The 12,598-nt window shown below is 47.5% G+C and overlaps 1 protein-coding gene across 4 annotated transcripts in view; it reads right to left on the bottom strand.

Moving 5' to 3' along the window:
- Positions 1-12,598, bottom strand: part of KIRREL3 (kirre like nephrin family adhesion molecule 3) — a 262,110-nt gene that overhangs the window by 81,520 nt on the left and 167,992 nt on the right. For all 4 annotated transcript variants that reach the window (XM_039496138.1, XM_039496141.1, XM_039496139.1 and 1 more), the window contains 2 exons: positions 10,967-11,115; positions 7,358-7,485 (listed from right to left, as the gene is read on the bottom strand). In XM_039496138.1, coding sequence (XP_039352072.1) covers positions 7,358-7,485; positions 10,967-11,115 — 277 coding nt within the window. The remainder of the gene's footprint in view (positions 1-7,357; positions 7,486-10,966; positions 11,116-12,598) is intronic.

The following is a 12,598-nucleotide window of genomic DNA, read 5'->3' as shown; positions in this document are numbered from 1 at the left end:
TTGCAGGAAAAGGTGCTTGACTGGCAGCCTTGGAGTCTGGAGTCCTCCATCCACACAAAGGATAGAGCACGAGCAGCAGCAGTGAAAGCTTCCCCGCCCCACGGGTGTGTCGGATCTCCCAGCTCCTGATCTCGCTGTTGTTCACCACGCCCCAGCCCCCCACTAAGACCCACCAGAGGAAGCCTCGTCTGATGGGCCCAGTTAGTGCCCTCAGCATGGGCGCTGCTCTGGTGAACCCTAGGAACTCCGCTGAAACCTCTGCTCCTTGGGCAGCCTCGCTCTGTTGAACCTTATGGTCCTGGGGAAGCTGGGATCAACGGGGATTTGCATGTGGACATGAGGGTCTGGCTGGTGGTCGTAGCCAAGTAGGCAGGTGGGTCAGTGTGGCAGGGGATCCAGGGATGTGGGGAACTGGGCCAACCAGGCACCTGAGGGGCTCAATACAGAGCAAGCCGTGAAGCTCTGGTTCCATATTTCACTGCAGGTGCCGGGAGCCGGCTGCCTGTCTGAAGAAGCATCACCTGTCAGCTCCTCTTGGAGTAAATGGAAGCAGTTCTGACAAATAACGCTAATGTCTGTATTAGTTTAAACCAGCCTGAGATGATGTCTAGAGCTGTGTGGGCCTTGAAATGCTCCACACCTGCCATTCGTTATCAAGGGGGAGCCAAAGAAAAGGGGAGACTGCACGTATGAACTGCTGGACCAAGCCGTTTTTAACTCTCCTAACTCCTAATGCACGGAACAGATTTACTGCTGTCTTCCTCAGCCTGGCAGCTAAGGGTTGCAAATTGATAGCAAAAGGATTTAAACCCCACGATGACTGCAAATCTCAGTGTAACCTCAGCTACAGAGTTTCTACCTGCACCTCCACAATATTTATTAATATTGGGCACCGAAAAAGGGCTGGGTGCTGTGTAATCCAGAACAGAAAGAACCCCCCTGCCTGAGACAGGATCAGATAGACCTGTATATATCTAGGGCAGAGTTCCATGCTGATCCATGTTTTGAAAATCTACCCATTATGTAGGTGCCTAGGTGGGAGCTGAGATCTTTTGAAAATCTGCTCTTTTGTTTATAGCAGGAGTGGCAGTGCTTGCTCTAATTAAAGCCATGTAATGGTTTTAGTTCTAACCACTTTTCCATTGCGTATAACTTCCTGAAACTATTACTTTACAGGCTTATATTCGCCATGCATGGTCATGCATAGATATATAGATGCTTCTTCCATATAGCTTGTTCTCTAAATGACCTATACATCCCCATGGAAAACTACATTACCCATTTAGAAGATAAAGAAAAAAAATCAAGATTACTACTTTTTTTCCTATGTTCTAATAATGATAAATAATAATAATAATATCAGCTTCAGATAAACTGCCTAGTGATTATTGACTGACTGGGGTTTTTCAGCTGTGACTCAGGCCATCCAGTCTTCCAAGCCTGTCATGGCTTTCCAGACAATGGCCTGCGTTGTGGTCCTTATTGGCCGAATAAACATCCCAACGTATGCTGAGTGCGGATGTCCACCCGGTGACGAATGCACTGCAGATACACATGCCATTCTCCCTCTGGTGCACTGGTAGCTTGCTGACAATAGAGTGGAGGAAAAGTGTCCTGTGATGGGTCTTTAATAGCCCAGGACTGCTGACCTCACAGTCTTTATGGGCTGGGCTGGTGTAAATCAGTGTTACTCCATTGACATCAATGAAGCTGGTTTACACCCGCTCTGTAACTGGCCCATGGCTTTTTTGTGTGCTCTCAGGGCTGTTTTACTAGCAAACGCAGCGTTCCATCTGCAGCAGTAAGGGGTCATAGGGACACAGGCATTGCCAGCATGGATCAGACCCAAAGCCCATCTAGTTAAGCGTCCTGTCTCTGACAGTGGCCAACAGCAGAAGCTTCAGAGGAAGGCGTAAGAACCCCACAGTAGCAGATGTGGGATAATCTCCCCCTGCTCATGGTCCCATCCTGGTCTCTGTTAGTCAGAGATCTGCGGAAGCCCAGAAGGATGAGGTTTAATATCCCTCCCTGAATTTGCTGTTATCAATTGCTCTGGATATTCTTGACAGCGGTACCAGAGAATGGGACTCAGCACTCTTGTTTCTATCCCCACCTGCGCTGCTGGCTCTGTTTGACCTGAGCCAAATTGCATTCAGCCACATTTCCGGAAGAGACCCTTCTGCTTTTGGGAGTCTCATTTTCCAGGTGCCCAGATTGAGCCTCTCTGGGACTAATTTTCAGAGACACGAGCACAAACCCACAAAGCCAGCTGAAGTCAACAGAAAATGCAAGCGCTCAGCACCTTGGGGGAAAAAATGATGGCACTAGCATGCAGTTTGCTGCCATCTCACTGCTCACTCTGCAGCTGTGTGCCACCCCTTCGTCTTGTCTATTTAGATTGTAAGCTCGGTGGGGGCGGGGGCCATCTACTGCTCTGTGAGTGTGCAGCACCTAACCCAATGGGCCCTCGGTTGGCCCTTAGGCACGGCTCTAATAAACATGATTAACAACGATAATAATTTGAGCTGGGCCAGTGATCACCTTTGAAAACGTGGCTTTAATGTCTTTCTGCTTCTTCTTTAGCTTCACTGCATCAGCCTTCCCAGCTGCGAAGCAGGGCTAACAATCCCTACAACCTCCCCAGGCTGGATCAGCCGTGATTAGTGTTCATGCAGCATGTTAAACTTTTTACAGTGGGACAGATCCTGACTTTCAGACCTCCAGCTGACAAAGCAAGACTTTGGCTGGAGTCAGGACTTCAGTGTTTGATCCTTAATCTTAAAGTTTCCTATCCCTGATGATGAGAAATTCAGATGATATCCCAAGGTCAGAAGGGACCATTGTGATCATCTAGTCTGACCTCCTGCACAACACAGGCCACAGAACGGCACCAGAATATTTCCTGTTTGAACTAGAGCAGATCTTTTAGAAAAAAAACCAAAACCATCCAATCCTAATGTAAAAATTGCTAGGGATGGCGAATCCACTATAGCCCTTGGTGAGTTGTTCCCAAGATACAAAGGGGTGAATGAATTCAACTCAAGATGCCCTTGTGTGTCTGGTAATTATCTAGGAATCCTCAAATGAGCAGTTTTAAATAACACTGAAGCAGCTGAACATCTTTTACACCTTTAAATACTAGGGGTGAAAATCTTGCACTCAATGCAATCAATGGCCAATCCTCCAGTGACTTCAATGGGGCCTAGATTTCACTGCAGAAGGAGCGGGGGTGTCTTTGAGTTGGTGGGTCTGGGGAGTTTGTAGCATGATTAGCAGTGGGAGAACCCAGCACTCCTTCAAGGACTTGTCCTCCCAGAGGAGACGCTATCCTTGCTGGCTTCTGCAAATACTCGGGCTGACCACACTGGAAGCTATTCAGGGTGAGCCTGCAGCTCATCAGTTATCCCCGGCATAGAGCGCTTGGCAGTGCTGGGCAAATAGTGGGCGCTCAGGTTTTACTGGCATGCCCGCAGAGCAAGAGGTCCGACGACGCTGGGAAGGTGAATGGTTCCTCTGGAAGCCAAAGTGTGAGAGCAGGGCTGGCTCCAGGTTTTCTGCTGCTCCAAGCGGAAAACACAAACAACAACAAAAAAAACACTGTGGCAGCCCAATCGCATCACTCCACTCTTCGGCAGCAATTCAGTGGCGGGTCCTTCGTTCCAAGAGGGACCCGCCGCCAAATTGTCGCTGAAGACCCGGACGTGCCGCCCCGATAGCGGCCAGAAGGCCGCCCCTTGGTATTGGCCGCCCCAAGCACCTGCTTCTTTAGCTGGTGCCTGGAGCTGGCCCTGTGCATGAGATCCTGTCTGGAACATAGTTAACTTGCAGGCTGAGCTGCCAATGGAGGTTGGCAAATTCCCAGGCTGCTCCCAGGTCTTTTCTGTGTGGAGGTTCCCAGCATTTCTCCAGCCAGGTTGGCAGGTCCCTGCTTGCTGATTGGTGTGTGCAAGGGTCACTCCAGCAACTCTGTTAACGGCTCAGAAAATGGAGTAGGCAAAGCTGAGCTGTGCAGAGCTGAGATGGCCTGGGAGCACCTCGTAGCAGGTGTTCAGATAAGTGCTGTGAGGTGAATGAGGTTCATAGGGTTTGAGGCCAGATGGGGCAATTCTGATGATCCAGCCTGATCGCCACTGAATTTCACTCAGCTGCTCCTGGCTGCAGTCCATAGGCCTGGCTGAGCTAGAGCATCCCATCGAAAGAGCTATTCCTCAAATGCCACCACACCAGCTTGTGAAATCTCACCACTGCCCTCAGGGGTCTGTTACCCAGGAGCAGGCAGAGGGATTTTCTTTGTTCATGTGGTTCACTCCACTTCTCTGTGTCCCTGGCTGGAAGATGCCCCCTGTATGGAGCAGGAAGGTGATGGCTACTGCCCATTGACATGAGGTTTCAGGGCTTGAAAGCCAGACACGGCAGGGGAGTAATAGAATCATAGGACTGGAAGGGATCTCAAGAGGTCATCTGGCTCAGTCCCCTGCACTCATGGCAGGACTAAGTATTATAGTCAGCAATCACTGGACCAGAGGTGGAGGAGGGAAAAAGGTATTTCTTAGTCTTAAATTACATCTGCTCTGAGGCTCCTTCTGAAATCCAGAGAGAGAAAGAGACCGCCACTGCGCTAGCTACCTGAGTGTGGAGGTGGCCAGATGGCCATATGACTCCACACTGTTAAAGGCCTAGAGATTTCACGCTCGCCTAGGACAGCACAACCAAGAGAAACAGCCAGTGCTTCATCACAACACGATGGGGGGAACTACATCACATCACGATGGGCTCCATCATTGCCCCCATCAGCCGGCCTGGATTTATTGCATTGTCCAGAGTCCAGGGTTAAGGCGCCCGTTTGTAGCTTTGAAGCATCAGCCATGTAGAGGCTTAGCCGTGGCTTTCCAGGCCCGGGAAGGAGTGATCACAATGTTAAACACGTAGATGATTTATAAAGTGCTACCTGCCAGCGAGAGGTTAACTGCAGTTTTGGCCTCTGCTTAACCCAGATGCTGCTCATAATGGGAGTCAATTCTGCTTCTATTAGGGCTACTTTATGAAGATCTCCTGTGGGCAAGAGAACATGCAAGTGCTGAGTGCACCATGGAAACCAGCGCTTGCAGCGTCTTGCCCTGGTCACTCAGACTTGATTGGGCCAGTTATAGAAACCAAGCACCTTGTCTTCTGCTAAAGCTGTGGGGTTCTCCCCATCTTTTCTTTAAAGTGGATTGATTTTCCTGCAGCCTGGTTGCTGTGGGATGGGATGGGCACATAAGCCAATGGAGCTGTGGGGTCTGGATGCCGCAGTGGTGTGGACTCTATAGCATGGCTTCATAGGCCTATGCTCACAGCTGTTTCTTGTAATCTAATGACTCCAGTCTGGGAACCATATAATCCCCTACCCAGTTAGACCAGCTGGGTTAGGGGAGCGCAGAATGCACTGTGTATACAAGCAAGAAAGCAGCATCCCTTGTGGACTCTGTACCTGGGAAAGGTGTCATGGTCCAAAAGTGACCCAAGTTACCGCAAAGAGACATCCCAATCCATCTACCCTCATCCTAAAATGGCACTAGCTACTCCCCCACAAGGAGGAGGATTTATAGACGTATGAAAGGCTGGAGACAGGAGGATGGAGGGCAGAGGGGAAATGCGGATTTCCCTGGAGGGACTGAGCAGACGAATCTTCAGGACCACTTGGAAGATGGTGAGAGACAATCTGTGCTTCACACCCTGCTTTGCCGATGTTTTGCAGTGCATGCATCCCACTCTTCACACTGCTCTGGAAGAACTCGTGGGAAAGCAGCCAGAGGTGACTCTGAGCATGGTGAGATGACAGTGGCCAAGGGAGTATTGAAGCGGGACCAGGAGGAGCCGGAGAGCATTGGAGATAGCTGGGAATTTAGCCAGGTGGGCTAGAGGAATGCATATGTACCCCACATATGCACTCTCACAAGAAAAGGCCTGGGAGAGGAGCCAGAAGGATTGGTGAAGCTCAAGAGAAGGATCAGGAGGTCCAATATCGAGTCAAGTTCAGGGTCTTGATCCTTATCTTCAAGGTGCTCAATGGCCTGGGTCCAGTGTATATTTAAGATTGTCTACAGCTCCAGCATGAAGTCTGTAGTCAACAATTCTAATCCCCTGTCACAGTGGAACTTTCTACAATAAAGGTAAAACTCGTCTGTGCAGGAGACAGAGCTTTTTGGGGGTTTTTCTGAGACTGGCATGATCTCCCATAGGAACAAAGGACTACCACAAACCTCATCACCCTTCATTGCAAGGGCAAGGTGCACTTCTCTGACCTGCCTTTTCTCACAGGTCCAGAAAGCAGCATGGACATTTATTCAAACAAATACGTAAATAATCCCCTACTAAAATAACAAACTCCATGGCACACACAATCCTCCCCCTGGGAAGGTGATGAGAAAAAGAATGAACCGTATGTTACAGATGTTAATGCACAGCTGGAGCTCAGATACTCCGGTGATGAGGACAGTATAAGAACCTATATAGAATAGAATAGCCCCCAATTCACCACTATTGTCCACAACCCAACCCCTTTCATTATTGTATTATTCAACTAAAGCAGTCACTGCTGTAGGGACAGTTGCATCGTGGGCATGTTGCTAGAGGACTGCTTATATATCAGTACAGATACTACTGCATCTACACAGGCGTGGTGTTGGTAAAACTACACCGGCAGAGGGCTTGTGCCACTTTGGGAACTGGTTGAACTTCACTGGCAAAAGTTGAGGCTTTTGTTGGATGGACTCAAAATTGAGTATGGATGGCACTGGGGTATATATTTCAGATGTCCTATATTTGTGGATCTCTGTTCCACAGCTGAGATGGATGTTTGCCTACGACACCTGTTTCACGAAGGGATAATTCCTTACATAGCTACGGACAGCAGGGTCTCCTGGACTCTTCAGGGGATCAGGGCAGTTATACAGGAGCCAGAGGAGGGTTTGACCCTGTGAACCCTGCACACTCATTGAGGTCAATGGGAACAACTTGCAGAACCGGGCCATAACTAAGCTATTCTAGGTGCTGAGTTCCCATAACTCTCCCTGATTTTGGTGCTCCTCCCTGCGGAATTGTGGTTTATCATTTTACTGGTTTTACTGTAAGCACCAATCTCCATTGGAGCTCCTGCACTTGGCAAGAGACAGTCCATCCCCCAAAGAAGTTATGATGAAACAGACTCTCAGAAGGGATGTGATTTGCCCAAGGTCACGCATTAGGTCGGTGGCAGAGACTGGCCCCGAACCCAGCTCTCCCGAATCCCAGTCCAATGACATGTCCATTCGCCTAGCATGGCCCTCCAGGGCTCACCCCTGATTCAGAACGTAGTGCAGATGACTGAGATTCTTACCACGCCTGAGCCCCGCTTCATCCAGACGATGGTCAGTGATGGGTTCCCAGTCCAAGCGCAGCTGAACACTGCATCTGACCCCAGGTCGACAAGGAGGGACTGCGGTTCTGTTGCCATCCTGGGACCAACTGTGCATAGGAGACAAGCAGAGAAGGTGACTGTGTGGAGAAATAGAGACAGATCCACCGGCCAGCACTATCCCCAGCCTGATCAGTGATGGGCTAAAGGTTCAACCAATCAGAATCTCCTGGGCCAAAAGGGCTCTCAGGATGATGCAGGCCCCTGAGCTTCCATCATCTCCCCCCTCCTTGAAGCATGCTCTGTTTTCACAGACTCATGGAAATGTAGGGCTGTAAAGAATCTCAGGAGGTCCTCAGGTCCAGCCCCCTGTGCAGAAGCAGGACCAAGTAAACCTAGACTGGCATGTGGAACCTGTTCTTAAACACCTCCAATGATGAGGATTCCACAACCTCCCTTGGAAGCCTCTCCCAGAGCTTAACTACAGTTATATATATATATGAAGTTTTCCCTCGTTTCTAACCTAAATCTCCCTTGCTGCCCCTTACTTCTTTTCCTACCTTCAGCAGACCTGAAGAACTATTGATCACTGTCGTCTTTCTAACAGCCCTTCACATAGCTGAAGACTGTTATCAAGTCCCCCCTCAGTCATCTTTTCTTCTGACTAAACATGCCCAGATTTCTTAACCTTTCCCCTTAAGTCAGGTTTTCAAAACCTTTGATCATTTTTCTTGCTCTCTTCTGGACTTTCTCCAATTTATCCACATCTTACTTAAAGTGTGGCTCCCAGAACTGGACCCAATATTCCAGCTGAGGCCTCACCAGTGCTGAGCAGAGGATGACAATTACCCCCCGTGTCTTACATACGACACCCCTGCTAATACACCCCAGAATGATATTAGCCTTTTTTGCAACTGTACCACATTGCTGACCGATATTCAATTTATGATCCACTGTAACCCCCAGATCCTTTCCAGCAGTACGACCACCTAGCTAGTTATTCCTCATTTTGTAGCTGTGCATTTGATTTTTCCTTCCTAAGTGAAGCACGTTGGGGTTGGGGCTGCCTGTCTTTACTGAATTTCATCTTGTTGATTTCAGACCAATTCTCCAATTTGTCAGGGTCGTTTTGAATTCTAATCCTGTTCACTGAAGTGCTTGCACCTTCTCTCAGCTTGGCGTCATCTGCAAATTTTATAAACATACTCTCCACTCCATTAGCCAAGTCATTTATGAAAATATTGAATAGCACCGGACCCAAGACTGATTCCTGTGGGACCTCACTAGATTCATACTGCCAGTTTGACAGCATAACTATTCTTTGAGTACAATCTTTCAACCAGTTTTGTATCCACATTATTGTAATTTCAACTAGTTTGCTTATCAGAATACCATGTGGTACTGTATCAGAAGCTTTACTAAAATGAAGATATATCACGCCTACAGCTTCCCTGCTATTCACTAGGCCAACAACTCTGTCGAAGAATGAAGTTAGGTTAGTTTGGCATGATTTGATCTTGACAAATCCATGTTGGCTATTCCTCATAAACCCCTCAAGGTGATTACAAACTGATGGTTAGTAGTTTTTCTTAGGCTATGTCTACGCTAGAGACCTTAAGCGGCACAGCTGTACTGATGCAGCTGCGCCGCTGCCAGATCTCTCGTGTAGCCTCACTGTGTCAACGGGAGAGAGCTCGCCCATCAACACGATTAAACCATCCCCAAAGAGAAGCATTCCTGCTGACATTGCACTGTGCACACTACTACTTATGCCAGCAAGACCCATGTTGCTCAGGGGTGTGTTTTTCACACCCCTGAGCGATGTAGGTTTTGTCAACATGAGTGGTAGTGCAGACATGGCCTAAGTAGCTTTCCAGGTATCAAAGTTAAGCTGATTGGGCTATAATTCTCTGAGTCTAATTTGTTCCCCTTCTGAAAGACAGGTACTACATCTGCTCTTCTTCAGTCTCCTGGGACATCATGCATCCTCCATGAGTTCTCAAAGATAATTACCAACGGTTCCAAGATTGCTTCAACTAGTTCCTTAGGTACCCTAGGATGAATTTCGCCAGGCCCTGCTGACTTGGATACATCTAACTTGTCTAAATATTCTTTAACCTGTTCTTTCCCTATTTTGGCTTGCGTTCCTTCCTCCCTTGTTAACATTAATTGTGTTGAATATCTGGTCACCATTAACCCTTTTAGCAAAGACTCAAACAAAACAGGCATTAAACACCTCAGCCTTTTTCGTGTCACCAGTTATTAGCTAAGTATTTAGCTTCCCTGCTAAGTAGTCTTTATCTTTCATTTGCTCCCATTATATTTAAAGAACCTCTTCTTATTGCCTTTCATGTCCCTTGCTAGGTGTAACTCATTTTGTGCCGTAGCCTTTCTGATTTTGTCCCCACGTGCTCGTGCTATTCTTTTGTATTCTGCATTAGCAAATTTGTCCATGTTTCCACTTTCTGTAGGATTCCTTTTTGATTATCAGGCCACTAAAGAGTTCCTGATGCAGCCATATTGGCCCCTTTCTATTCTTCCTATTGTTCTTTTGCACTGGCATAGTTTTCTGCTGTGCCTTTAACACTGTCACCTCAAGGAACTCTCCTGAATTTCTTTTTCCCTTGGATTTTCTTCCCATGATTTGCTCAAGTTCACACTGAGCTTTAATCCAGCTCTGAATTGTACAGGTTAGCTGCTCAGCTGTGCCTGAACTCTGCTCGGTGCACCTTTAGAGGAGGATGGGTATAGGTGGATTTCTACCACCTTCCCTCCCCTGATCTTGGGAGCGATCAGCAGCTGCTGTAACTTCCTGCAAGAACAGTCCCTAGAGGCTGTTCAACTGGTCCAGGACTGCAGGAGCACAATCCATTCTAACCATACCCCCTACCCTCCACTATGCTCCCTATACCAAAAGGTGCATCAGCAGATCATGCAAAGTTGGCTATGCCACCCAGTGTTGTATTGTATTGCCTATACGGGCAGCAGCCAACCAGCATGATTAATAAATACATCTCTTTGACAAGCCAGGAGAGTCAGGACTAGAAACCTGGTTCTACAGCCCCAGGAAAAGAGGCCTCTGCCTGTATCCCATGTAACAGTAGCCACTGGGTCCATTAAATTAGAGGTAAGAAAATAATCTTCAGTCAACAATTCAGCTCAGTGTTAACAAAAACCTTAATAGCTAAATCACCAAGGAAGCCCCGTTTTCTCTGACTCCAGGCTGCGATTACCAAGGCCATCTAGCAGATTGGGATTTCCAATTCCCATTATTTTTAGGCAACTTTGAAAGTCCCAGAACTGGTTGCAAAATTAACCAATGTGGGGGTGCGCTTTGGAGCTGATTTTAAGCTGTTCCTCTGGGGCTGGTCTATGTTCCTGAGGGGGAGGGATAGGTCAGTGGTTTGAGCATTGGCCTGCTAAACCCAGGGTTGTAAATTCAATCCTCGAGGGGGCCATTTAGGGATCTGGGGCAGAAATCTGTCTTGCGACTGGTCCTGCTTTGAGCAGGAGGTTGGACTAGATGACCTCCTGAGGTTCCTTCCAACCCTGACTTTCTATGAGTCTATGCAGAAGCAGAGAAGAACTTACAGTAGACATCCACCGTCCTGCTGATGTTGGTACTGCCCAAAGCATTGGTCACCTCACAGGATACTGGCTCAAAGAAGAAGGTGTGGTCCACAATGGTCTCATAGGAGTCACCCGATGCTTCCTTTATAACTTGACCTTTTTTTGCCCATCTGTAGAATAAAAAAATAGCAGGGCTGCCTTATTCTGGCAGATCTCCTAGAGAGACAAGGTGGGTGAGGTCAGAGATCTTCTCTTGGGGAGAGAGACAAGCTTTGGAGCTGCACAGAGCTCTTCCTCAGGTCTCCTGAGCTCTGTGTAGCTAGTAAGTATGTCTCTTGCACCAACAGAAGCTGGTCCAATAAAAGACCTTACTTCACCCACCTTGTCTCTCATATTAGAGACCAACATGGCTATAACAACACTGCAAACAATAATGAAAAACCTCACAAAGTATCAGTTCCTCTACCCCCAGTCACGTCTTCTGATAAATAAGAAGAGCTGACCTTTATAGGCCATTTTTCATGTCACAAGAACCCCAAAGCCAGTACAAGAGCATGCTTCTCTCAGCACTTAAATGCAACTGTCCCAAAGACTGCAGCAGCTGTTGCATTATGCAACAATTTAGGAGAGGAAGGTGTGAAGAATTCGGTATGGAGGGATTTTAGGTAGCAGAATAGGCCATGCTTTCCAGAGGAATGACACCAGGGATGGAACGGGGATTCTAATTTCCTGGGTCAGGATATCAGGGTTAACACACATAAAGGTCCACAGAATCTTGAATGCTCACAAGTGGTCAGGACATTGGTTGTATTTAGGTTTGAACGATTCAATCTTTTATCAGTAAATGTTGGTGAACCTATCATCCACTACATGCACCCAGACCGATGGAGAAATATCCCCATCGATAATAATCGAAATGTACAGACGGGCAAAGTAAGAAACATACTGCGTGAGAACCTATTTGAGTTGGATTTAAGGATATTTACTTTGCATGTTTTCACATGTGACGTTGAAGTTGTGTTTTAATGGCCATAGAGATTTAACTTTTTGAATCTAAACGTCTACTGTTGTTAAATAATTTGTCTGACCCCTCTATCGTCTGACTTCTCATAATTCTCCACAGCTATGAACATTTAAATAGACATAATGAAGAAAGATGCTTAAAGATAAACATTGACATTATCCATTGAAATGATAAACAATGAAAATGGAATTCTGTCAAGCCTAATTGTATTTTACATCGGGGGGGGGCACCCCCGAGACCCCATTGTCCCCTAGCACCAGGCTGGGGTATTGAATCTGGACTGACAGAGAAGGGTAAGCGATCCCAACCTCCATTCCCTGCTGAGACACCAACTCACGTCCTGGGATTTCCCTGGAAGTGTCTCATGCAGTTACTGCTCTGGATAAACCTGTATAGCATGTGAAAGCCAATAGCAGCGACAGACACAATCTGCATCTGACTATCCAAAGGGCTGCTCGTTCAGTGCCTAAGCCAAAACCCACTGAAGTGTGTGGAAAGACTCCGACTGACTGCAACAGTCTTGGGATCGCTCTGCTATTGACAAAGCCAGACTGGATTTGGGTACCACACCTGTAATACCAGTGGGGGCCCACGAGGAGTTTAACCGCCTGGCTGCCGCTAAGCCTTTG

Source organism: Mauremys reevesii, linkage group 12 (genome assembly GCF_016161935.1).
Source record: "Mauremys reevesii isolate NIE-2019 linkage group 12, ASM1616193v1, whole genome shotgun sequence".
Taxonomy (NCBI): Eukaryota; Metazoa; Chordata; order Testudines; family Geoemydidae; genus Mauremys; species Mauremys reevesii.
The sequence above is the reverse complement of the archived record's forward strand: the minus strand, read 5'-3'. Positions and strand labels throughout refer to the sequence as shown.